The 26,571-nt window shown below is 37.8% G+C and overlaps 5 protein-coding genes across 5 annotated transcripts; 3 read left to right on the top strand and 2 right to left on the bottom strand.

Moving 5' to 3' along the window:
• Window positions 1-764: 764 nt before the first annotated feature.
• Window positions 765-2,421, bottom strand: LOC121757560 (expansin-B4-like). Its single transcript, XM_042153088.1, has 4 exons — window positions 2,244-2,421; window positions 2,052-2,164; window positions 1,770-1,960; window positions 765-1,086 (listed from the first exon to the last, which is right to left on the bottom strand). Exons 1-4 carry the CDS (start codon window positions 2,419-2,421, stop codon window positions 765-767), a joined length of 804 nt encoding a protein of 267 aa, XP_042009022.1.
• Window positions 2,422-4,284: 1,863 nt separating this feature from the next.
• Window positions 4,285-5,424, bottom strand: LOC121757553 (expansin-B4-like). Its single transcript, XM_042153081.1, has 4 exons — window positions 5,328-5,424; window positions 5,132-5,244; window positions 4,861-5,051; window positions 4,285-4,612 (listed from the first exon to the last, which is right to left on the bottom strand). Exons 1-4 carry the CDS (start codon window positions 5,422-5,424, stop codon window positions 4,285-4,287), a joined length of 729 nt encoding a protein of 242 aa, XP_042009015.1.
• A 3,046-nt stretch (window positions 5,425-8,470) lies between these two features.
• On the top strand, window positions 8,471-10,497 carry LOC121793765 (heat shock factor-binding protein-like). The gene is made up of 5 exons (XM_042191802.1): window positions 8,471-8,549; window positions 9,440-9,487; window positions 9,768-9,791; window positions 9,884-9,926; window positions 10,128-10,497. The coding sequence occupies exons 1-5, from the start codon at window positions 8,547-8,549 to the stop codon at window positions 10,265-10,267; spliced, it is 258 nt and encodes an 85-aa protein (XP_042047736.1). The 5' UTR covers window positions 8,471-8,546; the 3' UTR covers window positions 10,268-10,497.
• A 635-nt stretch (window positions 10,498-11,132) lies between these two features.
• On the top strand, window positions 11,133-12,627 carry LOC121795520 (40S ribosomal protein S21-2-like). Its single transcript, XM_042194064.1, has 4 exons — window positions 11,133-11,216; window positions 11,494-11,573; window positions 11,750-11,882; window positions 12,393-12,627. The coding sequence occupies exons 2-4, from the start codon at window positions 11,524-11,526 to the stop codon at window positions 12,456-12,458; spliced, it is 249 nt and encodes an 82-aa protein (XP_042049998.1). The 5' UTR covers window positions 11,133-11,216; window positions 11,494-11,523; the 3' UTR covers window positions 12,459-12,627.
• A 1,326-nt stretch (window positions 12,628-13,953) lies between these two features.
• On the top strand, window positions 13,954-17,640 carry LOC121807757 (probable protein phosphatase 2C 40). Its single transcript, XM_042208069.1, has 4 exons — window positions 13,954-14,474; window positions 15,363-16,414; window positions 16,505-16,769; window positions 17,292-17,640. Exons 2-4 carry the CDS (start codon window positions 15,365-15,367, stop codon window positions 17,420-17,422), a joined length of 1,446 nt encoding a protein of 481 aa, XP_042064003.1. The 5' UTR covers window positions 13,954-14,474; window positions 15,363-15,364; the 3' UTR covers window positions 17,423-17,640.
• The last annotated feature ends 8,931 nt before the right edge of the window (window positions 17,641-26,571 follow it).

Here is a 26,571-nt window from a genome sequence, read left to right as displayed (position 1 = left end):
TCATATCTACTCCATCATATATTCATTCAATCAAATATAGCAATACAGTCTTGAAAGGCTTGTAAATTGAGACACTCTGATTTTACTCGTTTTAATTAAGAAATCTTTGATTTCCATTGTCGAAATAAAGATACATGGGTCTAAATAAGGAATTAATAGTTAGATGTTTTATAAATGTTTTCTGAAAAATAGATGTACTATTTGTTAAAATAAAGAGAGGGTAACAGAGAGAAGTTTATAGTATAAGTATTTTGAAATAAGAAGTGGAAGCTGAAACAAATATAAATCGGAGTACTTGGTTGAGTTCAATGGATTAATAATTCTTCAAGAATGACTAGATGTATTTGGATATAAAAATGTGACGACTAAAATGTATACTAAATCAATCTTCACTACAAAGTACTAATAGGGTTCTTTTTTATTGCTTCCATCTTAAATCCGTCTTCTATTTATGAATTTTCATTTATCTTCAAAACACCGAGTTCTCTAAATCATTAATCCAATTTCCACACCTTGTATGTTATCACATTTACTTGTAAAAAAAAATCCAATTTCTCTAATTTAGAATTAATTAAAATGATTAATCAGTCTCACCCTAATAAATTAACTCACATTTTTTTATACCAACTTGCATTTATGTTATAATGCTAACATTCATAAAAAAAAAAGTACTCGTCCAAGACAAGGACGTTAAAAAACAAACATCATCACATCATGCTTGAATTTGTTTCACTTCTTACATTAGAAAACATAAAGATCCAAAATTAACGGAAATTAATTCTTGAGTAATATGTTTTTCTAGGAGCCCAGTCTCTTGGTATGAGTCTATTAGCTACAACCGATCTTGAGCTGCGATCTGTAAACCTAATTGAAAATGGTCCAATAGTTCCACTAGGCACATTAAATTTCCAAGTCTCACCCCAATTACGTTGCATAGCCCCCCATGATTTTGAACCTTGACCCAATATCTCAATTCGATCGATTTCACCATCTCCATTCACATTCTCCACAGCCATGGCTAGATAGTAAGGGTTTGACCCTGAGTCGATCTTCACTGCTATATGAGCCTTGTAGTGGCATCTCACCCTACATAACCATATTCGATTCAAGGTGTTAGAAAATAAAGACACAAGTCATCGCAAATGTAACAAACAGACAAATAAATTGTTTACCTAGACAAACTTAAAAATTAGTTACCCAATTTCATACAATGTATTTATATCCGAGGGTGATACCAAGCTAAGTCATGAATTTAACTATTTATTTTCAGATAAACTTATAACGAACCATAATTCCAATAATAATATGAATTCAGATTGGGCGTAAAATTTGATAACCAACAGTTTCAGATATACCTACAATAAAAACTAATTATAGTACCAATGGGAATTGAGTTAGGCTAACAAATATATATAGAGAAACCCATAGTTTATGACACAACTTAAAATAGACCATGATCCTAATAACAAAGAAGTCGGGGTTGACCTAAATATATGTACGGAAGCCTACAATTACAAATACAACTTACGACAAACCTTAATCTTAGTAACACGATAGGAATTGGGTCGAGCCATTAATTAATATATGTATGAAAGCCAAGAGTCGATGACCGTGATCATGGACTAATTCACTTTCTTTCAGGCTTCATTAATTAATATATGTATGAAACCCAAGAGTCGATGACCGTGATCATGGACTAATTAATTCACTTTCTTTCAGGCTTCATATTCAACATGAGAGATATAAGAGAGAGATTAAAGAGAGATTACCTTGTATATTGAATGTTGATCCTTCCTGCATTTCTCAACTGATCTTCATGGCCAGGTTTTGCTAAAGAACCGAAAGCTTTTCCACTCAAGTCAAAGTGAAATGGCTCATTATTACAAAGGCCAGGGCATTCGTCTGTGATTGTCACATGAATTGGAGATCCTGAACAAGATGGATTATCTATGCATTTCACCTATAAATGGAGTAATAATAATAACAATTATACTATCAAAAAAATAATTAATTCTTTTTTCAATCTCTGAAAAATTTATTTATAATAATACCATATAGCATGTCCCACAGCCAGCACCGGAGCGGAATAAATTGCCATTTCCCGCAGAAATCATGCCGTGGTAAGGAGCATTTATCACATCATTTTCCAAACCACAAGCTCCACCTACAAAATCACAAAAACAAATTCACATTTTCATATATATTAACATTTAATGAAAATAAATTTAAAATTATATTATTACCACTTCCTGCTCCGGTGGGGTTGCCATACCAAGTCGCCGCCGCCGGTAAGAAACCAACTCTATTGAGTGTCGCATTCACATTCACTGTGGAATGCAGGCAAAGGCATAAGTCGTTTGAAACGGCCAAAATCAATAATAAAATATTAATGAAACGATTATAGTTGATAGAAATAGACATGGTGACCTAATGTTTATTTTACCTACCTAGTAATCGTATTTATACGATAATTTCTTATCAACATTGTATGAATATATCGGAAAGGGTTTTTGGCAATAGTATGTCATATTTATTTTCCATATATAGTATATGAAATGCAAGTTATATAATTATAATTTATTGTATACGTTCTTCAATACCTTCTCAAATCTAGGTTCATGTATAATCTGATATACTACTTTGACCAACATTCAATAGTTTAATCTAGGTTCATGTGTAATTAAGTCTAATTTTTCACTAACAATACCTATTAAGTAGGAGTAGTTTTTTTTTTCTGTTCATCTTAGGAGTATATTTTATTAATTTTGTACTTGTTTCATTCATTATACAGAGTCAAGACCATTGGTAGTGGACGAAGGTACAATATAAAATGTAGGAAATTATATAATTTAAATTTATTGCAATTATAATCACTTTTCAAATCCACGTCCAACTTCACGCTTAGTAACTTTCTTTGTTTTTTCAATTACTTTAATTGATAAGGCATATGACTGAAATTTGTTTAAGTATAATCAACAAAAAATCGAAAGCCAAATCAATAGTACAATTTGTAAGAAGTGAACTAAAAATTTAATACGTACCCAATTAGGTATTAAAATAGTATATAAAATGGATTTACTGAAAAATGAATCATGCTATACCATGGTAAACAAACAGCTGTGAGCGCAAGCTAATAAATTAATTAACTTCAGAGATCATTTTTAGGAATAGTGGTTCTTAAAACCATGAATTTTGACTTAATTCTAATATTTTCTAGAACCTTTTAAATTGTTTTAAATATCACAAAGTGTTAGTATTTCTCAATATAATCCAAATAAGATTTTTTGGAGAAAACTTATTTTACATGCAATCGTGAAACGTTTATGATATTTTAGACCACTTATTTAAGTTCATGACAAATGGGATAAAAAATCACATAGAAAAGCACATTGATTTAATTGTGTCAAGTATGAAAAAAAGCCGCGTGCATTAGTCAAATGTGATGATTGACCCATTGTTGGAAATAACACATGGAATGTAAAATTTATAGTACTCCCTCCGTCCCATAATAATTGTCACTTTTTTCCATTTTAGTCCGTCCCACAATAATTGTCACACTTCATTTTTACCATAAATGGTAAGTAGGTCACACATTTCACTAACTCACTTCACTCACATTTTATTATAAAACTTATATAAAAAAGTGAGTTTCACATTCTACTAACTTTTCCAACCAAATTTTCTTTACATTCCTTAAAACTCGTGCCACCACTAAGAGTGACAATTATGGTGGGACGGAGGGAGTAACATTTTTAGACAAATTTTAAAATTCATGAAAAATAGTACCACTATTATGCCAAAGTTTGTAATTTTAGGGATCAATATATCTATTTTTTATTTGTTAGAGTTATTAAAATTATTAAAAGATAAAACAATGAAATCTGTGAGTTTATGTGCCTGGCTGCCCTTCCCCAATGGTGTGATGGAATTGAACGCTGAATTGTGCCTGCCCCAATGGTATGATAGTTTAATAAAAGATAACCATGATTTATTAATTTATTACGTTCAACAACTAAGAGGCCAGGTTGACATTTTCCAACGCCTAAGTTCCAAACAGACAGCAATGTAAATGACTAAATATTCAAATAATCTAAACTTATGATAATAGTATAATCAAAACATAACATTGAAAAAGTATATTATTGTCCAGTTTTCCTATTATAAGGAATGGCATTGTATGCCATAATGATGCAGCGTTTCTGATTTAATGATCCTCATACAACAAGATCCTTTTCTGAATTATTCAAACCAACTTCCTACATTCAAAACCCTAACTGTCCAAAATCAAAGGAAATTCGTTCTCGAATAATATGTCTTTCCAGGAGCCCAATTTGCTGGTATGATCCTATAAGCCACAACTGATCTTGAGCTGCGATCTGTAAATCTAATTGAAAAGGGTCCGGTAGTTCCACTAGGCACGTCAAATTTCCAAGTCTCACCCCAATCACGTTGCATATCCCTCCATCCCCATGATTGCAAACCTTGTCCCATGATCTCAATTCGATCTATTTCACCATCTCCATTCACATTCTCCACAACCATGGCTACATAGTAAGGGTTTGATCCTGAATCGATCTTCACTGCTAAATGAGCCTTGTAGTGGCATCTCACGCTGCATAACCATATTCAATTCAAGAAGTAAGGAACTATAAATGTGCAAAGTCATCACAAATATAGCAGTATAAACACAAAAAATTGTTTACCGAATTGATATGATGCGTTTCTATATCTGGGCGATACCAAGTCATGATTATACTATTTGTTTTCGGACACAACTCTAATCATAATAATTATAGGAATCACATTAAGCCATAGATAAGTGTATGGAAGTTCAGGGTGAAGCATGAGAGAGAGAATTGCCTAGTATATTGAATGTTGATCCTTCCTGTTTTTCTTAACTCTTCTTCATGACCAGTCTTCGCTAAATAACCAAAAGCTTTACCACTTAAGTCAAAGTGAAAAGGTTCATTATTACAAAGGCCGGGGCATTCGTCTGTGATTGTCACATGAATTGGAGATCCTGAACAAGCTGGATGATCTTTGCATCGTACCTAAAAATAATAATAATAATTATTATTATACTATAAAATAAATATTTTTCAATCTCTCCGAAATAAATTTAGAATAATACCATATAACAAGTCCCACATTCGACACCAGAACGGAATAAATTGGCCTTACCGGCAGAAATCATGCCGTAATAAGGGGCATTTATCACATCATTTTCCAAACCACAAGCTCCACCTACAAAATCACAAAATAAATTCACAATTTCATATATTCACATTCAATTAAAATAAATTTAAATTAAGTTATACTATTATTACCACTTCCTGATCCGGTGGGGCTGCCGTACCATGTTGCCACCGCGGGTAAGAAACGAGCTTTACTGAGTGTCGCGTTCACATTCACTATGGAATCCATGCAAAGTCTTAAGTCGATTGAAACGACCAAAACCAATAAGAAAATACTCCTATTAATGAAACGATTATAGTTGTTAGAAATAGTCATGGACTCATGGTGACCTAATGTTTATTCTACCCACCTACTTCTCGTATTTATAAGGTAATTTCTTGTCAAAATTGTACGAATATATATGAAATGGATTTTGCGTTTTTGGCAATATATAGCATATCAATATCATATTTCTTTCAATATATAGTATATGAAATGAAATGCTAATTATATTACTAATGTATGTTGAAATTATTCTTAGTCCCTTCTCAAACATACATTCATTTAGTGTACTACTATACTCCATTAACAATATTTATAATAGTTTATTTTTCTATAATAATATTTAATTTTACTAATTTTGTATTAAAACTTGTAGCTAAGTGTACCATAGTAGTGAACTAGTACTATAATTTTAATTTATTTCAATCATTCTTCAAATCCATGTCCAACTTCAGGTTTATTATATCAGTTTCTTTGTTTGAGATACAATTGACACAATTGCTAAACGTTGACAAATCGCAAAAATTATAATAAAATTGATAAAATCACTAATAATAAAATTGAAATAAGTTGAAAAGATTGAAATCGGATTAATAAATTAAATATTTAAGATATAATTGACACAATTACTAAAAGTTGAGATAAATATTTACAAATTGTAAAAAATATTATAAAGTTAATAAAATTACCAAAAATCAAAATAATTTCGACCATTAAATTTTATGTTCAGATGACATGGTAACATGTAAACGATGGATCACGTTAAATTAACAAAAATCTAATTAGGTTCTCAAATAAACATAATTTATTATTTTATTACGCTCATCAACAAATGATGGTTGACAGTTTCCAACGTCTTCGCAAAAAGCAATGTAAATAATTACCCATTCAAATAATCAATCAGGTAGTGATAAATTTATATTTTACATTGAAAATCTTTTCAATTTATAAGTACTAATTAATTTAAAATAAATTACATATTAATTATTTTGAAATAATTTTTAAAATTGAAATTTTAATTTAAATATTTACATATTTATGAGAAAAATATTTTATTACTAAATATTGTAAAATTAATTTGAATCAAGCTCGAAATTATGTTATAATTTGATACAAAGTTTCTATATCATTTCTATCTTATTGCTACATAATAATATAACAAATAACAAAATTAATTTTTAATTAAATCTAAAAATTAAGGATATTATGTACATGCACAATTTATATACATTTCTCTTTATTCTAATAAAAATGATTACTATGAAACAACAACAAGATTCAAGAACCACAAGCTCGAGCCACGAGCAGATGCGATCAAACAGAAACAAAAACAAACATGAACCAAAATGCAAAGAATGAAAACACACCGGACATACTTGGTTCGGTTACTTTGAACCTATGTCCATGGGAGAATGAGAGAGCTTTATTGATCGTAGTTATAAACCGGTTACAACTGAGCATCCAACTTGATTACTTGAACACAGAGCTCTACAACCATACACCAAGAACTAGCTATTCATTGTACCCTATCTATGATAACTCGATCAAAAATTATACAAACTCACTAGCTTAATGATTAAATCCTCCTAAGACATCTCTTTGAAGTGTTTAATTAAGACAAAGTTTTGTTATACATAAACTTTGTCCAATTGGTGTTGACTAGAAAAACCATAATTTAATCAGTGACGAAGCCAGAATTTTAATATTGGGAGGCCCAAGTTACTCATCATGGTTGTGAGATATTTTTTGTTTCTTCATCACCTAAAACTAAAGCGACCTAAGTGGGGACTACGAGAAATATGGATAATATTTGTGAGATAACTTTAATATTAAATTTACTAATAATATTTACAAGATACATTTACGGATCTCTTAAAATTTTATGGAAAAAAACTAAAGACAAAACTAAATAAAGGAACTTTGTGAAGCTAAAACAAACAATAAATATTAAAAAAAATGAACATTGTGAAACTAAAAAATGCAATCTACAATTTGATGGTAAAATATGGAGTAATCAACCACCTGCACTATGCATCAGTCATTGATTTAAGAATACATGTATGTACTCCCTCCGTCCCGGACTACTTGCAATTATTTCCTTTCTGGGCGTCCCAAGTTATTTGCACTCTTTCCATTTTTAGTAAAAATTATCACCTACAGCCGCAATTGTTGACTTTGTTATACACTCATTCCTTAATCTACGTGCCGAAAAGGAAATGTGCGAGTAGTCCGAGACGGAGGGAGTATAATATAGTAAACACTAAAATTGGTGGGGGGGATCATGGGCCCCCTTGGCCGTCATGTGCCTTCGCCACTGAATTTAGTACTACTAATAATCGCTATTTCGCTTGACTATATAAGCACGTTTGACTAATTGAAAGTTAATTTTAATCCTTAACTAATACAATAGCTTCTTTTAAGCACGAGATTAGAAAAATGATTAATAATTAAAATGGAGAGAGAGTATAAAGAATAAAATAGAAAATAATATTTGTTTTTGGTTGAACAAAGGGTAAGGTTTTATTAATCAAGCTTAAGTTTTAACCCTTACAGAAAGCAAAATGAACAATATATGCATGAAACATACTACCATTATTTTAAAAAAAATTAATCAATGTATCAAACACCATATTTAAATTTAGTATCCCACCGTATCTTAATTTCAACATATATTACCTGATACTCCATTCGTCCTACAAATTGCAACGGGAGTCCTTGTTTGACTCGACACGAATTTAAAAAATGTAAAATAATTAGATAGAAAAACTGAATGCAATATGGCGTGAAACTCACTTGGAATTTACAGTAAAATTGAAAAGGAGTCGTGTAAAGCATCATATAGGTCATAAGGAAGGTTCTATAGACTCATAAAACTCATGGGCTTCAAATTATTTGGTAAATGGGCCGTTGCAGATGAAGCCCAGTCGTTGGAAAATCGACCCGCCCTGGCCCGGCCCAGTAAAGATTAGCTCCATTCGATTGAATTAAAGCTCAGTCACAGATTCACATTTCACAATTCAAAATCTCGAAAATTTGCATCCCAATTTCTCTCTCTAGGGCATTTCCATCGAAGATTTCACTCCCAAATAATGGTAAATTACTCAATCACTCTTCTATTTCCAATCAAGTCGTTGATCCTGTGTCTGGATTCTCGTTTTTATTTGTTTTTCCCCCGTTCAGCTCCCACATTTTTATTTTACCGGTTGTTTTGGATGTGATGTATGTGGAATCGCTCGATTGAATGATCAAATTGCTATCGCATTTTACTTTTCCGAATTCGATTTTTAGATTATATGATGCGATTGTTGTTGACATTTCATATTGATTTTTTCGCGGTTGCATGGATGCACTATAATTTAGCAACTGCAATTTGAATAATCGAATGTTTAAGACCTGTTTTTGTGATTGTGGACCCACGTATAATGTAGAGGATTGGCGACTATTCATATTTTTGGAGGATAAGGATGCATCACAAATTATGTTGCTATTCTTATTTTGCAGCCAATAGTTCGTATATATTCCTAATCTGCACTGTTAGAATGTATTTGTTGTATGATATCTAACACATCTGTGCGATACTATATGAGTTGTCTAAGCTTCCTCTTCTTCAGTGAGTTAGTAATTATGAAAGCCACGAATCATATTATGCGATATTAATGAAATTGTTTCACATGGCTGTGTTATCTAACTTCTTATATTCTGATCAAGGGTTACAATGTTTCTTTCAGATGTTAGTGTTGTGAATACTAAAATATAGTGCTCTTGTTTTTAAATATAGTATTTCGCATTTACAATTATACTATATAAGACATTCATAAAGCCCTTTTGTGGATGTTTTGGTATCCAGTTGATAGGTTTTTGTTCAAAACCTTTCTTCTGTTCAACATACAGGCTTGTTTTTAATAGTTCTACCACATGAACTTTTCTTTTACTTACTATTTATGATGGGGTATTACTTACAATATTTATACTTCAATTGCAGGATGGTCAAGATGACGCCAAACAAAGCACGGCTGACATGACTGCATTTGTAAGTTCTCTTGTACGAACTAAAATTTATGGTTGATTGTCAGTTATTTTCATTCACTCAAGAAGTTAATCAACCAGGTTTTGAATTCTGTTATTGGTTTCTGATTAGTTGGCAGTATAAGTCTCATTGTGATCTTTGCATCTTTACTTCTATTGTCTTTTCCTTTATGCTAATGGAGAGTGGATATTTGCTTGTTTGTCTTACATGTATAGTATGTGACTAGATTAATGTCTATTTTCCACTGTTAGTTGTGCTAATTTCTGCCTTTTTTGCTGCTTAGGTGCAAAATCTTCTTCAGCAAATGGTGAGTAGATATTGTTAATATGAATCTAAGTTTCCATTCATGTATTTTTGCTCTTGGGTTCTTCCTAATTCATTTCCTTTCTCATTGTGCAGCAATCGAGGTTTCAGACAATGTCTGGATCTATCATCTCTAAAAATATCCTTCAGTAGTCGGCATAATTGCGATGTTTTAGGGATGCTACCTGGTTTTCTTTATGAACATAAGAGTAAATTGTCAATTAAACTTGGAGATGGGTTACCATGGCATTTATATGACTCCTGATAATTGAATACTTCTTTGTTTTTCCGTTCATATTCAATTGATACATATTGCTTGAGTTCCTTAACAAGACTGCACTTGATGAGATGGGTAACCGGATTGATGAGTTGGAGCAGAGCATCAATGATCTTAGGACCGAGATGGGTCAAGAAGGCTCTGCATCGCCTTCAAATCCAGCGAAGACTGGAGAAGAACCAAAGTCCGGTGGAGATAGTTAAAGAAATGAGTGTACATTTATATCCGGAGTATTGCTGATGCTATTTCTTGCTTGTTTATGATTGTTATTTGTATCAATTTATAGTGTCTCAATTACTGTTGAGGAGACATTATACAAGAATCACTAGCTCTAGGAGCACAAACTTGTGATTGATATTCAACTGTGTTATCTAATCAGAGATCGTTTTGCAGTTATGCAAATTATTAGTACTATTTGTAGTTTTTATGTAAATCATGTTTTATAGGCATAGAAATTATATAGATCTATCGTTTAGGTAAAACTGTACAATGATAGTATGTTTTAAAGAAATTCCATCATCTTGAATTCTCATACAATGTTTGCTCATTAATTACTAATCTTAATAAAAAATGTTAACTGGATTACTTTGTTTATATTCCATCCCTTATTTAAGTATAATTCGTGTAATATTGTGGTTGGTTCATAAAGGCACTATATATTTTGTTTTATACATTTAATTGATTTCAATAACTTAAATTTTGTTATTAACGTAATTAATGTTACAAATAAATTACATAAAAGCTCACACTTAATTTAGTAGTAGTATTGTAACTGAAGTTATAGAAAAAATGAACAAACTTCGTTTAAATTTTTTGTGTGATTTGTAAAAATTAATAACATTTATTAGATGGTTGAAATAAAAATTATAGATAGTAGAAATTTTAAGATATGTAAAACAAAATACTACTAGTTTATACTCCTACTCCTACCAACCTAATGATACTCGTATAAAATTAATCCTATAATAACTGGATTTAATTGTCAATACAAATTAGTCTGGGCTCAATTCAATGGCTAGATCCAGGCCCATATAATCAGCCCAAAATATAGTAAATATATTGGGCAGGATTCAAGAAACTAGGGTTTTACTCGTCGTTCAGCTTCCGTCGTCTGCTCGCTCTTCTCTTCTTCGCCAGCTGAGAATTATTCAGGTATGGTTCTCGGCCTTGCATTTTAGCTAGTGAGATACGGTAATTGTTGAACGTATTTTTTTTATGGTTTTTGTCGTCGATTCCTTTTCTTTCAGAAATCTATCCATTAGTGCTGCCCTTGCTTCGTATTCATATGGAAATTGAGCATAAAATAGCTACAAGATTTTTAGGTTAATTTTATTGTGTATAGTTGATGTTGATAAATTGTAGATGTATTTAGAAATCGTGATTACTTTATTCCTACGTATTTATCTTCGAAATTTGTCTGTTTTTATAGTCCACCTAGTCTTCAAAGAGACCTGCCAAAATGCAGAATGAGGAAGGGCAAAACATGGATCTTTACATTCCGCGGAAATGGTATGATGCACGTTTTTCATGTAGCACATTGATAGTTTTTTACAGTTTAGATTCAGATTTTTTGAGATACACTGCAATTATTTCGACCTGCTCCAAAATCTGCTGATGTAGTAATGAATTTATTTGATGTGTCCATTGTATTATGACTTTAAGCTGATAGTTTCTGTTATGTTTAGCTCCGCTACCAACCGTCTGATTATGTCCAAGGATCATGCTTCGGTACAGCTTAACATCGGGCATGTGGATGAGAGGGGCATTTACACTGGCCAATTCTCTACTTTTGCCCTATGTGGTTTCATCCGTGCCCAGGTACTTTGTTAGTTGAATCATGTCATGCAAATGCCATTTATTCGTTGCCTGACTTGTTTGTTGTTGCTACAAATTGAATAACATGGTTGTAAGACTAGCTGTTTCTAAGCTATTGTAGTAAACTCCTGGTTACATTGCCAAGAATGACAATGCTTTGTTTTTTTTTGTATTTAGTTATCTTGGAACTTGGAAGTCCTTTCACCTGTTAAGATTAGTATCAATTAGCTTAGTTTGATCTTCTGTTCAAGTGAGATGTTATGATGTGGACGATTGCATCGACTTACTTTTTATATTGATTTCAGTGTTTCGACTGAACTGCTCTCTCCTATATATGTATATCAAAACTAAGTCAATAACTCAGTTCCTGCAACAATTTTGTGTCATATGCTCTTCTGCTTTCACGTTACTCTCATTTTGGCTTTGGGATGTCTTCCTCTTTCGTGATATGTCACCAACATCAGATTTTCAGAATTTTTGGAACTAAAACTTGTTCTTGATTTCTCACTCCAGGGTGATGCGGACAGTGCTTTGGATCGCCTCTGGCAGAAGAAGAAAGTTGAGGCCAGACAACAGTAGGCCATTTTGTTCTCGTCCATCGGTCTTTAATGTAGCACTGGGTTCACCAACTTGCTCATTCTTGGACGTTTCTCTTTTTACAAATTGTATGTTAATGACTTTGATGTGGATGCAATTTTGTTCCATTACTCATTGAGTTATTCTAATATTACAATCATTTTGGGCCCAACTTATTTTTCAGTTTTTGGCATCTACAATGCATACCATAATTAGCAAAAAAAAATTGTCTTCTGTCGATTTATCATGGTAGAGAGGTTAGTTTTATTGTTGGAAAAAGCATAGTTTCGAACGTCAAGATCATGTTGGCTGTGTTGTAATGCCAATATTTTTAAAGTTGTATTAAAATAATAATTCACATAGATGTATCCTAATGTTGTTTCTGCCAGTTAACATATTCAAGATTGATTTTAATTCTTTACTTCCATTTTACCTTTTTATATAGCGTTTGGCAATTAATCATGGATGATTGATGTTATAACTTTGAAACATCGAGCAATTAAGTCGTCACTGAGCTACTGAGCATATTAATGTTGTGCATGTTCCTCTTTTTAATTACGTTTGACTATTAATTATGGTATGTACTGTTGATAGGCAATTTAAGGCCAAATAAATTTCACTTAAAATGTGGACCAAATAATTAAACTGTGCGAAACGTCAAGCAAGCCCCACAAAATTCAGTGTGCATGTACAGTGTCAATACAACCATCATCGCTTGATTGATATTTCATGATAAGCTTATCATGAATATAGAGTATTTAGGAAGAGATTTAAACAAAAAAAATATTTTTATTATGAGAACAAAGTATATAGTTACAATCTATTATTAATACTGTTCATTGGTCATTGGTCATTGGTCATTGGTCATTGGTCATTGCCATATTTACATTAATAATGTAAAATGAATTTGTAATAATTGCATGTCCCCAAGAAGACAGTCAACACGTACATATTTCATCACTTTGGGGTTCAAATGTCAGTTTTAAAATTTTTAATTTCTTTTGTAAATATTACGATGGTGCATCCTAAATACATCTATATATGGACTATTATTTCCGACTTCTTGTTACAAATAAATTATTGTAGTACTAATATTTATTTTTGACAAGTATCTTTAAGAACAAACGTGCAAAGTGGAAAGTCATTTTCTTTTGTACTCCATAATTTTTCGAGAAATTATACATTCCATGTGTTTTCATTGACAACAACAATAGGCTAAGAACAAAAATTGAATTATTATGCTAGTGCTTCGATTAAATCTAACAAGAAAGAATTGTCCTCTACTGTTCCAATAAATTATTCACTCCACTTGCACACACACAAACGTCATCATATTATTAATAAATTATTTAAATGATCAAATCAACGGTAATGATCGTCTTAGATGGTAATGGTTAATTAAAGCGCAATAAGAAATTAAAGCTGACTTTTTTATTTTGATACCAAAATAAAGACTTGATTTTTATGGATTTGTATAACTACAGAGTGTGTTAATGAATGCAGATCAACTCGACAAAAGGAGAGAGGTCAAGGTAGAGAGAGAAAGGAAAAAGAGTGGAGGGAGGGAAGAGCATATGAGAATGGGGGAATTTAGCTGAAGAGAAGAAAGAGGGAAGAAGGAAAAAAAAGGTCTTGTGCGAAGAAAAAAGGGGGAAATTTTTTCAGTAGGGATTCAGCAAATTTCCACATTTTGACCTCTTTCTAGCTTCAAACACCACCCTTCCATTTTCCTCTATATTTAGCGCGCTCCCTCCTCTCCATCCATGATCACCTCTCTCTCCCTCCCCTTTCTCTCTCGTCTTGTGCAGTGCTAATACTTCCAAAAAAGATTTACCTTTGTGCTTTATTGCACCTCGCCAACAGTGTGTGTGTGTCTGTGTTATGGCCCACTCACAGTTTCCCATATTCATCAACCGCCTCCTTTCACTTTTGTTGAGAGAGAGAGAGAGAGAGCAGAGTTGGCATTCTGAGGTCTGAAGGTTTGTGGGTGGATTCTTGGTTGCATATACAGTCAAGAAGGTGAGTTGTGTACTTCATAAAATTTGATCTTCTTTTTGTTGTCTGGAGTGATGGGTTGTGTTTCTTGATTTAATTTTATGTTTTTTTCTATTGAATTTGCACTTTTGATCTTCTGCTTCAGGGAGTAGTTTGGATTGTGTAAATTGTCATTTGATTGGTATTGACTTCTCTATAGAGTTTTTATGTCATCAAAGATGTAGTATTAGTATATACATATAACTAAACATCCTGTTTCAGTTGCTATATCAGAAAAAATGAAATCTTGTTTCTTCTTGAGCAACCATTTTCAATCAATTTTGAGAAAATATATTGAGCACATACCTGAAAATTCATGTTTATTAATGTATGTTCCAATCTAGCAAGTAAGATAATGGTAATCTATGCTCTTCAAATTCCCAAATATACAGTGATTAAGCTATTATTGTTTCAATAAATTTGAGAAAATCATTTACCAGAAAGTTCATGTTTCTTGATTGTATGGTGATCCATGCTCTGTAAATTCCCAAATGCAGTGATTAACTTGTTATTTTCGACACTTGCATTTTGATAGAGCTCATGTACATAATCCTGTTATAGGACAGACTATTTAGAGAAATAGCCTGATTTGATCTCTTTGTAGTTTACTATATTAGTGTCATTTCGGGCTGCTGGTATTTCAATAGCATTTTTTTGTCTGTTAAACTGATCATGGAAAAGTGGATGTTGCTTCTGTATTGAGCAAGCAGTCATTAAACAGTGGTTATGGCTATTCTGTTAAATCTCTTTAGCATAAATTCCACAATGATTCTGTCTTTGCTGTGACCTATTGTATAGCTGTGGTATTTAATTGCACTTGTATGTTAAGTTTCAATCGACTGGACGAAGATCTTCTTTCTTTGTGCTTCTCAGCTATGATGATGCATGGTGAAACCATAAGCAATTCCGAAGGGGAGATTAAAGTCAGTTTTGGCTATCATTGCAACGATGAGAACGATAGTTCTTGGGATAGGCCTAATTATATTGATATCCCGTCTTCTGGTGGACTCCGAAGAGCCAATAATTCTTTCTCTTGCCTCTCCGGTGCTGCATTGAGTGCTAATGCTACGTTAGCTAACACAAATATTTGCAATGGGGTGATTGCCTCTGAGATACTCCCGACTCTGGACTCTCCCAATTCATTCAGGAGAATTCCATCTCTAACAAATATGGACCTGCTCTCGTCTTCTCTCCAAAGCAACATGTCGATCTTGAGCTTAAGCCCGTCCTCACCAAGTGAGACGCTTGATTATGAGTCCTTTTCGCTTAAGTCCATGAGCGCTCCTTCGAGAAGCCAAAGCTTTCTCAATGCAATGGAATTGCAAATTGCCGGAGGCGCAGCTGGCGAGGATAGAGTTCAAGCTGTTTGCTCCGAAGAGAACGGTTGGCTTTTTTGTGGTATCTATGATGGCTTTAATGGAAGGGACGCAGCTGACTTTCTGGCAGGAACGTTGTATGAGACAATCACCGCTCACCTCAACTTGCTAGAATGGGATCTGGACCAGGGTTTGTCGAAAGGCGCTGATGAATGTTTCAAGCAGAGCGTGCTTAGCAGCCTTCAACGCGCTCTCAATCAAGCGGAAAGTGAGTTTCTTTACATGGTCGAGCAGGAAATGGATGACCGTCCCGATCTAGTATCTATAGGATCTTGTGTTTTGCTTGCTCTACTTCACGGGAAAAACTTGTACTTGCTCAATCTTGGTGATAGTCGAGCGGTGTTGGCTACCTATAATAAGGGGAATGACACGAGGGACAGTGAGGGGCTGCGAGCTGTCCAGCTCACCGATAGTCATACTGTCGACAACGAGGACGAAAGAATCCGAGTTCTGAACGAGCATCCCGATGACCCTTCTACACTTGTGGCTGGAAAAGTGAAAGGAAAACTAAAGGTTACAAGGGCTTTTGGGGTTGGTTACTTGAAAAAGGTACCACTTTGCACAATCTAATTCGTTTAATGGCTTATACTATGTAGAGTCGACTTACTCTCTTCGCTATATCTTACGTGTTTCCTGCAGAAAGACATGAATGATGCTTTGATGGGTATTCTTAGAGTCCGTGATCTCATAAGTCCTCCTTATGTATCTCTTGAACCTTGTGTCATCGCGCACCAAGTATCAGATTCTGATCACTTTGTTGTGCTCGGGAGTGATGGCTTGTTCGACTTCTTCAGCAATAATGAAGTCGTGAATCTTGTGCATTTCTACATGCTAAGGAACCCTTCTGGTGATCCAGCAAAGTTCCTAGTCGAGCAGCTTGTTTCAAGAGCTGCAGATTCAGCAGGTATGCCATCACCACTTCTATTTCGTTTCGTATCTCGTTTGTTGTTATTGCGGTTCCTTTTCACATTTAACACATAAACCAAAATTTTTCAAAAGGAACGTGCTTAATGAACGTGCTTAAGTAAGAAAGGAACGTGCTTAACCTTTAACAAATTTTCAAAATTTTTCAGAAGGAACGTTGCGGTGAAAAGTTGCTTAATGAAAAGTTGCCAAAATTCGTTACATAAAAATTTTTCAAAATTTTGTTAAAGGTTATTTTTATACTCCATATTTCATCAAAAATATAGTATTAACTACTTGATACCTATACTGTTGAATAGTTGTTTCCTCTGCATACTTCCTTTTTCGAGTATTCGAAATTATATTGTAATGATCTACGACATCAGCATTATATGGTAGGACAGATTAAATAATCATCTTTGCAAGTTGCAAAACTTGTTTAAATACCTTCTTTGATGTTACATCATCTGCTTCAAACAGTAAGCAAAAGTCTGAAAATATTGCATTATATTATTATCTACAGGTTTTAGCATGGAAGAGCTGATGAGCATCCCTGCTGGCAGAAGGAGAAAATATCACGACGACATCACAGTGATTGTGATCGTCTTGGGGACGAACAAACGCACCTCGAAGGCATCAACGTTGTGTCTGTGAAACAGGTGCAACTTCTTAGCTTTAGATTCCCTCATTAGATAAAGGTATGTGATAGCATATATATTGCGAAAATCGCCTGCTTTGTATGTAGAATGAATGTCTTCATCTGCAAGCCGCAATGCCTTTGCCATTCTTTGTTGCTTCTTCCTTTCTTTCATCAAGAAGATTATTGAATTTGTGGAATACTTTTTTATGGATGAAAATAGAATTTGCAGAAATGGTGTTATATCAAGAATCTCAAGAAAATGTTTCTCCAGAAATTATATTCATGGTTTACAACAAAAGTTTTTTGTATTCCATTTTTGCCCTTTGCTAGATGTTGAATGTAATATCCGAAAATTTGTGGAATTTTATTCTTTTATTTAAGGATGAAATTTTTATGATTTTGTGTTTAATATATGGTGTGGAAATATTATTTGATTTATAATATTGTTGTGGATATGGGATTTTCTACCTAGACAAATTAAAATTTGGTTTTATTAATTCAGCTATGATTTAAAATTCTAATTAATCGATTTAAACCTCTCTCTCCCTCCCCATTTTCGAAATCCCTTCCCCATCACCCCATGATGTTCTCAACTTCCTCCACCCTCACATAACCGATCCTTTTCTTCCCCTTTCCTTTTCTTTTCTCTTTTCGGTCACTCTCTCAATCTCTCCCTCTCTCTCTCGCAAAGTTGCTCTCTCTCTCACTGGTAAGTCTCCCTCCTTCTCCCTCTCGGTTTTTATCTCCTTCCTTTCACTCCCTCTTATCACCTTCTTGGATTCCTCAAGGTGATACCCTCCTTCGTCGTGAATCGGAGTCGGAAAAGGAAGTAAAGCTTTTGCGTTTCGTTTGAACCATCCGGGGAAGGTAACCCCTAACCCTTGTTTAATTCGAAAACTCATGCATATAGGACGTTTTGGTTGGTTTAGATGCTGAATAGGGTTTGTGGCTATGTGATATGGTTGAGCATGTTTTTGATAGTATCTGGCAGTGGGTTCCGACCCCTTTTTAACTAAGCAAACGATCTCCGTTGGGTACGAATTTTGAACTGTGTAAAGGTTAATGTGTCTTTTGTGTGGTGTGTAAATTTCAGCCTCTTTGGATGTCGTATGATTTTATTATGATTTTTGCAAGTAAACTGCGCAGTTTCGCGAGTTGTATGTTTTTGGGAGATGTTTTCATGTGCAAGTGGCGTGATTCTGAGTGATATGTTTTTGTGATGAATGTGGGTGTGTTTGGCCAAGAGATGGCTCGGAGGAATCAGTGTTTGGTTCGAGAGTTTTCGTGTGTGTTGGCCGAGAGTGTTGGGTTCAGCCTAGGGCAGTGTTGTGGGGAGTTTTTGAAGGGATGATCCCAGGTGTCTGGGTGTGTTTTGGGACGTAGAATGTGTGGTGTGAATGTTGTATAGGGTTTGAGAATCGGAAGTTGGAGGAAGGGGAGTGTGCACTGGCCGAGCAGGCGGTCGAGGTGCCGAGCATGCGGCCGAGGTGCCGAGCCAGCGGCCGAGGTGCCGAGCAGGCGGCCAAGGTGCCGAGCCAGCGGCCGAGATGCCGAGCCAGGCGGCCGAGGTGCCGAGCAGGCGGCCGAGGTGCCGAGCCAGCGACCGACGTGCCGAGCCAGGCGGCCGAGACACCGAGCCATGTCGAGACGCCGATCCTTTTTCCGAGTTTTTCCGAACCTTTTCCGAGCCAAGTGAGCCGTTTGCACAGTAAGGGTATGCCAGGACTTGGAGTGCTGTGTTCGTGTGTCGTGTGCGCGTTTTGGGTACGTCGTTTGCGTGCGGGGTGTGTTTCGAACGTGTGACTTTGTGTGTTTGTTTTGTAATATGTTGTTAAGTGTATGTACGTGTAACGTGCTAGATGTTGAAGTCGTCCACGTAGGAATCATGCATTGTCGTTTAAAGTCTCGTCTCTTCTGACTCTAATCATGATATTATTTATCTTTCAAAAGGGTGATCTTTTTCGAGGAAAGTGTGGTTGAAGGGAACTGTTTTAAAAGCTAAGCAATCGAGGTGGGCTTTTCTACCCTACTTTTATGTGGGTTATCTTTAAATACGGACTTTGTTCCGGAAACGTTTATGGAGGTGAACTGTTTGTCTTGCCAATTGTTTTGTTTTGAAACCTATCTGAAGTGGTTTACCACATATGTTTAATCGAATTCGGGTCTGTTGGGCTGCGAACCCTCAGGCTAGTGTACACGAGACCGGGAGCCATCTGAGAGCAAGTTGGCCGGTCTAGTTGACCTGGGGTGTGGCCACGCCCCTTGTCATGGTTGGATCAGATAGTGTATGATAGTGGGAATAAGGGTGGCAATATCTGAAAATGACTGCGCAGTCGAATTTATGAAATATATTTTGTGTACTTGGGTTACTTTCTTACACTTAAAACCCCAAGGTTACACTGATGTGGCATGACAAACTATGATTTTGGCGTGTGTCCACTGAGTGCAATAAGTACTCAGCCCTGCATGTTGTTTTCTTAATGTGCAGGTTGAGCGGCGATGGGGATGACGGATGTTGAGCAGTGAAAGCCAAATGAGTGTTTTACTTGGTCTTTGGATGGTGTCGTGTCGTCATACCCGGCATCATCTGTCTTTTGGTCTTTTCCGCTGCTTTGTAATCCGATACATTGTTTTTATTTAACTCTGTTTACATTAACTTTAGAAATGTCTTCTTAGTACAATGTTTGAAGTGAACTTCTTTTTAATAAATGCTTTTGGGTCAAATATTCCTGTTCTCCCCTTTCTTCCCCGCTTCTTTATTCCTCCCCTAGTCGCGGTCCACCGTACTTCCTATCCTTAGGAAATGCGGGCGTGACAGAGTGGTATCAGAGCCTAGGTTTTCTCTTTCTGCTCTGGACCCAAAAAAATTCTTTTTCTGACTGGAGTAAGTTTTCAAAAGTGTCATTGGCTCAACATCCGACTCATCGCACTCAACCTGAAATGAGGTAATGAAAATTTCGAAATTTTGGAAAGTATATGGAAGTGGAGGAAATTGTGATTTTGGTGTTGAAAATGATTTTTATGTAAAGTTTAAGTAAATGTTGAGACATGTGGAAGGGTACAACGTGATGTGGAAAAGTTGGAAATTATTTGAGTTATGAACTGTTATGGTGTTATGAACTGTTGATGTATGATGAACTTATATGAAAGCATGTGGCTGATGTGTGATGATATGATGACGTGAATGTTGATGTGAGCTTTTATGTGAGTATGTGTTGGCCTTTTGAATGTTTGAACTTAGACGTGATAGAATTTCACTAGTGCTTCTTGGACCTATGATAGATAAGAGCTTTTGGCCTTTGAACACCAGCGGGTTTGGGTTAGAACAGCGATACGTGCATACACACTCTCTCTCTCTCTCTCTTCTTCGGTTATGTACTCTGTTTTTATACGCGAGGCGGTTGTTTCTGTTTTTCTATAGATGGCGCGTATGTTCCGAACCCCGCGACGGAGTGATCGCGATAGACTTAGGGCACAGAGGGTGCTCAGGGATTATAGAGTGTACCGGAAGAAGGATCACGTACCGTTGATCGAGTTCGTGGCACACTTCGACACCCTCTGGAGGGCAGCTCAGGAGTTCGGAGTGACAGAGCATGACGGCATTGAGAAGCTAATAGATTTGCTTCCCGATAGCTGGAAGGAGTGGGCCGAAAGAACGGCGAGGAGGTACACGTGGCATGAGCCCGCTACCGACGACATGGTGGGTGACATGGCTGGCTTTCGGAAAGCCGTGTATTGTGCACTGGTGGACTCTCGAGAGGAACAGCCCCCACAGGAGGTGGAAGAGAGGGTCGTGTATCAGGACAGGTATGTGAGCATGTACGAGGGTGAACAAGGGTATGAAGATGATTATGAGGAGGCTCTGCCAGGGAACTCCGAGGAGGACGACGACGAAGACCCGGAGGAAGGGCCTATGGATGAGGACGATAGAGTCGTAGTCTAGAATTAGAATAGTTCGTTGTCTTTTCAGTTTTTGCTTTCAGTACGATCTACTCTTGGGAACAATGTTGGCCTTCTTTCTTTTAATGAGAATTTGATTTTGATTTATATCCTATGTGTTGCATCTTATACTACATGAAGGTTTTATAAGAAAATTTTGAGAAAGTGGTAATTTTGGATGAGAATTGTAGTAACACTTTTTGGATATTGAATCAGAATGCCGCCAAGACGTGCACGCCAACCACGACAAGGACCCAACGTGGAGGCACCACCTCCACCACCACCGCCACCACCACCTCCACCCCCGCCTCAACAAGAAAGATTCATAGTTACGTTCTCAAGGCAGAATCCCCCAAAATTTGACGGACAAGGAGACCCATCCAAAGCGGAAGAGTGGATACGCGGCCTCGAGCGTATCTTCAGGGTCATGGAGTGCACAGATAGGGAGCGCATTGCTGGCGCTACCTTTCAACTGTCAGGTGCTGCCGATTACTGGTGGGAGACTCGGCAAAGAACTATGAATCCTGCCCGCCTGGAGGCGCTAACATGGGAGGAGTTTAAGGTGGAGATTGACAACAAGTATGTCCCAAAGACGTACAGACGGGCCAAGGTGGTAGAATTCCACACGCTAAGCCAAGGCCGAATGACTGTGACTGAGTATGACCGAGCCCTCGCGCAGATGGCACGATATGCGCCCGAGTTGATGGACACCGATGAGAAATGGGCGGTGAAGTTCCGGGCCGGGCTCAGAGATGAGATAAAGGCCGCGTTGGCCTGTCGAGGAGAACTCTCCTACTCGGAGATCTTGACTTGTGCACTGGACGTGGAAGATGCACTCCCTAAGCCAAGAGTTGTGGCAACAACAAACGCGACACCTCTACAAGCTCAGCCGGGCCACCAAGAGAAGAGGAGGTGGGATGGTGACCAGGCTCAGTATGGTGGTAAGAGGCCACAACACATGAGGAACCCACCCTACAATGGCGGGAGACAGAATACTTTCCAACCGAGGGCAAACTTTCCGCCGAGGAACCCTCAATGTGGAAGGTGCTTCAAGTACCACGCCGGGGAGTGTCGAGACCCTAGGTGCTTCAACTGTGGTGGGAGTGGCCACTACATCCGAAATTGCCCAAACAAGCACATGGGAACGGGAACGAGACAGAACCAGCTAGGTTTCCGTCCACAATCCCAGGCACTACCTGCACCTCCACCGCAACAACGCCGCCAAGGATTACCATCGCAAGCAAGGGCCTACGCCTTGAGGGAGAAGCAGCCGGCAAACGGGAAAGAAACCTTTGGGCAAGGAAACTTGGCAGGTATGGGCACACTTCTCAATATGCCTATAGTTGTCTTGTTTGATACGGGTGCGTCGCATTCCTTTATATCAACGTCTTGTGTGGATACTTTGGAATTATCTACTGTTAAGACCGAACCCACTATGAGTGTGACCTCACCGGTAGGCGGGGCTATAGATATATCCCGATCTTGTGCATGTGTGAACTTTGGAATAGGTGAACTCAGTTTAGTGGCTTATAATTTGCAAGTAATGACGATGGGTAGCGTAGACATAATCTTGGGTATGGATTGGTTAGCGGAGAACCACGTTACCCTTCATTGTAGAGAAAGGGAAATCTCGTTTGAAACCCCCGGAAAAGAGCCGATGAAGTTTCACGGAGTCCCAATGAGCCGACGCAAGTCCTTTATCTCTGCGCTGCAAGCCACTACAATGATGAGGAAGGGATGTCCAGCGTACCTTGTTTATTTGAATGGGGAGGAGAAGAAAGACAGGAAGATAGAAGATGTGGCGATAGTGAGTGAATATCCCGATGTCTTCCCCGATGCATTGCCGGGACCCCCACCCGACAGGCAAGTAGAATTCACGATCGATCTGGAGCCCGGATCGGCACCAATATCCAAAGCACCTTATAGAATGGCGCCAAAAGAGTTGGAGGAGCTTAAGGTGCAACTGCAAGAGCTACTGGAATTGGGATTCATTAGACCTAGCGTGTCACCATGGGGAGCACCAGTGTTGTTTGTAAAGAAGAAGGATGGAACGATGAGGATGTGCATCGACTATCGGGAGCTAAACAAACTAACGCTGAAGAACAGGTATCCACTACCAAGGATAGACGACTTGTTTGACCAACTTCGAGGGGCAGGAGTCTTCTCTAAGATGGATTTGAGGTCTGGGTACCATCAGTTGAGGGTTCGGCGAGAAGATGTACCCAAGACGGCGTTCCGAACAAGATATGGTCATTATGAGTTCGTTGTAATGCCTTTTGGACTGACGAACGCCCCGGCAGTGTTCATGGACCTTATGAACCGCGTGTTCCATCCATTTCTGGATCGGTTTGTCCTGGTTTTCATCGATGACGTGCTTGTTTACTCAAAGAACGAGGAGGAGCACAAAGAGCACTTGAGAACCGTCCTAGCAACTCTAAGGGACGAGAAACTATATGCCAAGTTCAGTAAATGCGAGTTTTGGCTCAAGGAAGTAAATTTTCTTGGACATGTAGTAACTTCAGATGGAATTCGTGTAGATCCGGCCAAGGTAGAAGCGGTGCAGGAGTGGAAGTCACCTTCTACACAAAACGAAATCCGAAGCTTTTTAGGACTGGCGGGCTATTATCGAAGATTCATCGAGGGATTCTCGAAGATAGCAAGGCCAATGACGCAACAACTGAAAAAGGGAGTCAAGATGATATGGACACCAGAATGTGAGGCGAGCTTTCAGTTGTTGAAGGAGAAATTGACCACCGCATCCCATCCGAAAATTTGTGGAATTTTATTCTTTTATTTAAGGATGAAATTTTTATGATTTTGTGTTTAATATATGGTGTGGAAATATTATTTGATTTATAATATTGTTGTGGATATGGGATTTTCTACCTAGACAAATTAAAATTTGGTTTTATTAATTCAGCTATGATTTAAAATTCTAATTAATCGATTTAAACCTCTCTCTCCCTCCCCATTTTCGAAATCCCTTCCCCATCACCCCATGATGTTCTCAACTTCCTCCACCCTCACATAACCGATCATTTTCTTCCCCTTTCCTTTTCTTTTCTCTTTTCGGTCACTCTCTCAATCTCTCCCTCTCTCTCTCGCAAAGTTGCTCTCTCTCACTGGTAAGTCTCCCTCCTTCTCCCTCTCGGTTTTTATCTCCTTCCTTTCACTCCCTCTTATCACCTTCTTGGATTCCTCAAGGTGATACCCTCCTTCGTCGTGAATCGGAGTCGGAAAAGCAAGTAAAGCTTTTGCGTTTCGTTTGAACCATCCGGGGAAGGTAACCCCTAACCCTTGTTTAATTCGAAAACTCATGCATATAGGACGTTTTGGTTGGTTTAGATGCTGAATAGGGTTTGTGGCTATGTGATATGGTTGAGCATGTTTTTGATAGTATCTGGCAGTGGGTTCCGACCCCTTTTTAACTAAGCAAACGATCTCCGTTGGGTACGAATTTTGAACTGTGTAAAGGTTAATGTGTCTTTTGTGTGGTGTGTAAATTTCAGCCTCTTTGGATGTCGTATGATTTTATTATGATTTTTGCAAGTAAACTGCGCAGTTTCGCGAGTTGTATGTTTTTGGGAGATGTTTTCATGTGCAAGTGGCGTGATTCTGAGTGATATGTTTTTGTGATGAATGTGGGTGTGTTTGGCCAAGAGATGGCTCGGAGGAATCAGTGTTTGGTTCGAGAGTTTTCGTGTGTGTTGGCCGAGAGTGTTGGGTTCAGCCTAGGGCAGTGTTGTGGGGAGTTTTTGAAGGGATGATCCCAGGTGTCTGGGTGTGTTTTGGGACGTAGAATGTGTGGTGTGAATGTTGTATAGGGTTTGAGAATCGGAAGTTGGAGGAAGGGGAGTGTGCACTGGCCGAGCAGGCGGCCGAGGTGCCGAGCCAGCGGCCGAGATGCCGAGCCAGGCGGCCGAGGTGCCGAGCAGGCGGCGAGGTGCCGAGCCAGCGGCCGAGATGCCGAGCCAGGCGGTCGAGGTGCCGAGCAGGCGGCCGAGGTGCCGAGCCAGCGGCCGAGGTGCCGAGCCGGCGGTCGAGGTGCCGAGCATGCGGCCGAGGTGCCGAGCCAGCGGCCGAGGTGCCGAGCAGGCGGCCAAGGTGCCGAGCCAGCGGCCGAGATGCCGAGCCAGGCGGCCGAGGTGCCGAGCAGGCGGCCGAGGTGCCGAGCCAGCGACCGACGTGCCGAGCCAGGCGGCCGAGACACCGAGCCATGTCGAGACGCCGATCCTTTTTCCGAGTTTTTCCGAACCTTTTCCGAGCCAAGTGAGCCGTTTGCACAGTAAGGGTATGCCAGGACTTGGAGTGCTGTGTTCGTGTGTCGTGTGCGCGTTTTGGGTACGTCGTTTGCGTGCGGGGTGTGTTTCGAACGTGTGACTTTGTGTGTTTGTTTTGTAATATGTTGTTAAGTGTATGTACGTGTAACGTGCTAGATGTTGAAGTCGTCCACGTAGGAATCATGCATTGTCGTTTAAAGTCTCGTCTCTTCTGACTCTAATCATGATATTATTTATCTTTCAAAAGGGTGATCTTTTTCGAGGAAAGTGTGGTTGAAGGGAACTGTTTTAAAAGCTAAGCAATCGAGGTGGGCTTTTCTACCCTACTTTTATGTGGGTTATCTTTAAATACGGACTTTGTTCCGGAAACGTTTATGGAGGTGAACTGTTTGTCTTGCCAATTGTTTTGTTTTGAAACCTATCTGAAGTGGTTTACCACATATGTTTAATCGAATTCGGGTCTGTTGGGCTGCGAACCCTCAGGCTAGTGTACACGAGACCGGGAGCCATCTGAGAGCAAGTTGGCCGGTCTAGTTGACCTGGGGTGTGGCCACGCCCCTTGTCATGGTTGGATCAGATAGTGTATGATAGTGGGAATAAGGGTGGCAATATCTGAAAATGACTGCGCAGTCGAATTTATGAAATATATTTTGTGTACTTGGGTTACTTTCTTACACTTAAAACCCCAAGGTTACACTGATGTGGCATGACAAACTATGATTTTGGCGTGTGTCCACTGAGTGCAATAAGTACTCAGCCCTGCATGTTGTTTTCTTAATGTGCAGGTTGAGCGGCGATGGGGATGACGGATGTTGAGCAATGAAAGCCAAATGAGTGTTTTACTTGGTCTTTGGATGGTGTCGTGTCGTCATACCCGGCATCATCTGTCTTTTGGTCTTTTCCGCTGCTTTGTAATCCGATACATTGTTTTTATTTAACTCTGT

This window comes from Salvia splendens, chromosome 1, assembly GCF_004379255.2.
Source record: "Salvia splendens isolate huo1 chromosome 1, SspV2, whole genome shotgun sequence".
Taxonomy (NCBI): Eukaryota; Viridiplantae; Streptophyta; class Magnoliopsida; order Lamiales; family Lamiaceae; genus Salvia; species Salvia splendens.
This window is presented reverse-complemented; position numbering and strand designations above follow the sequence as displayed.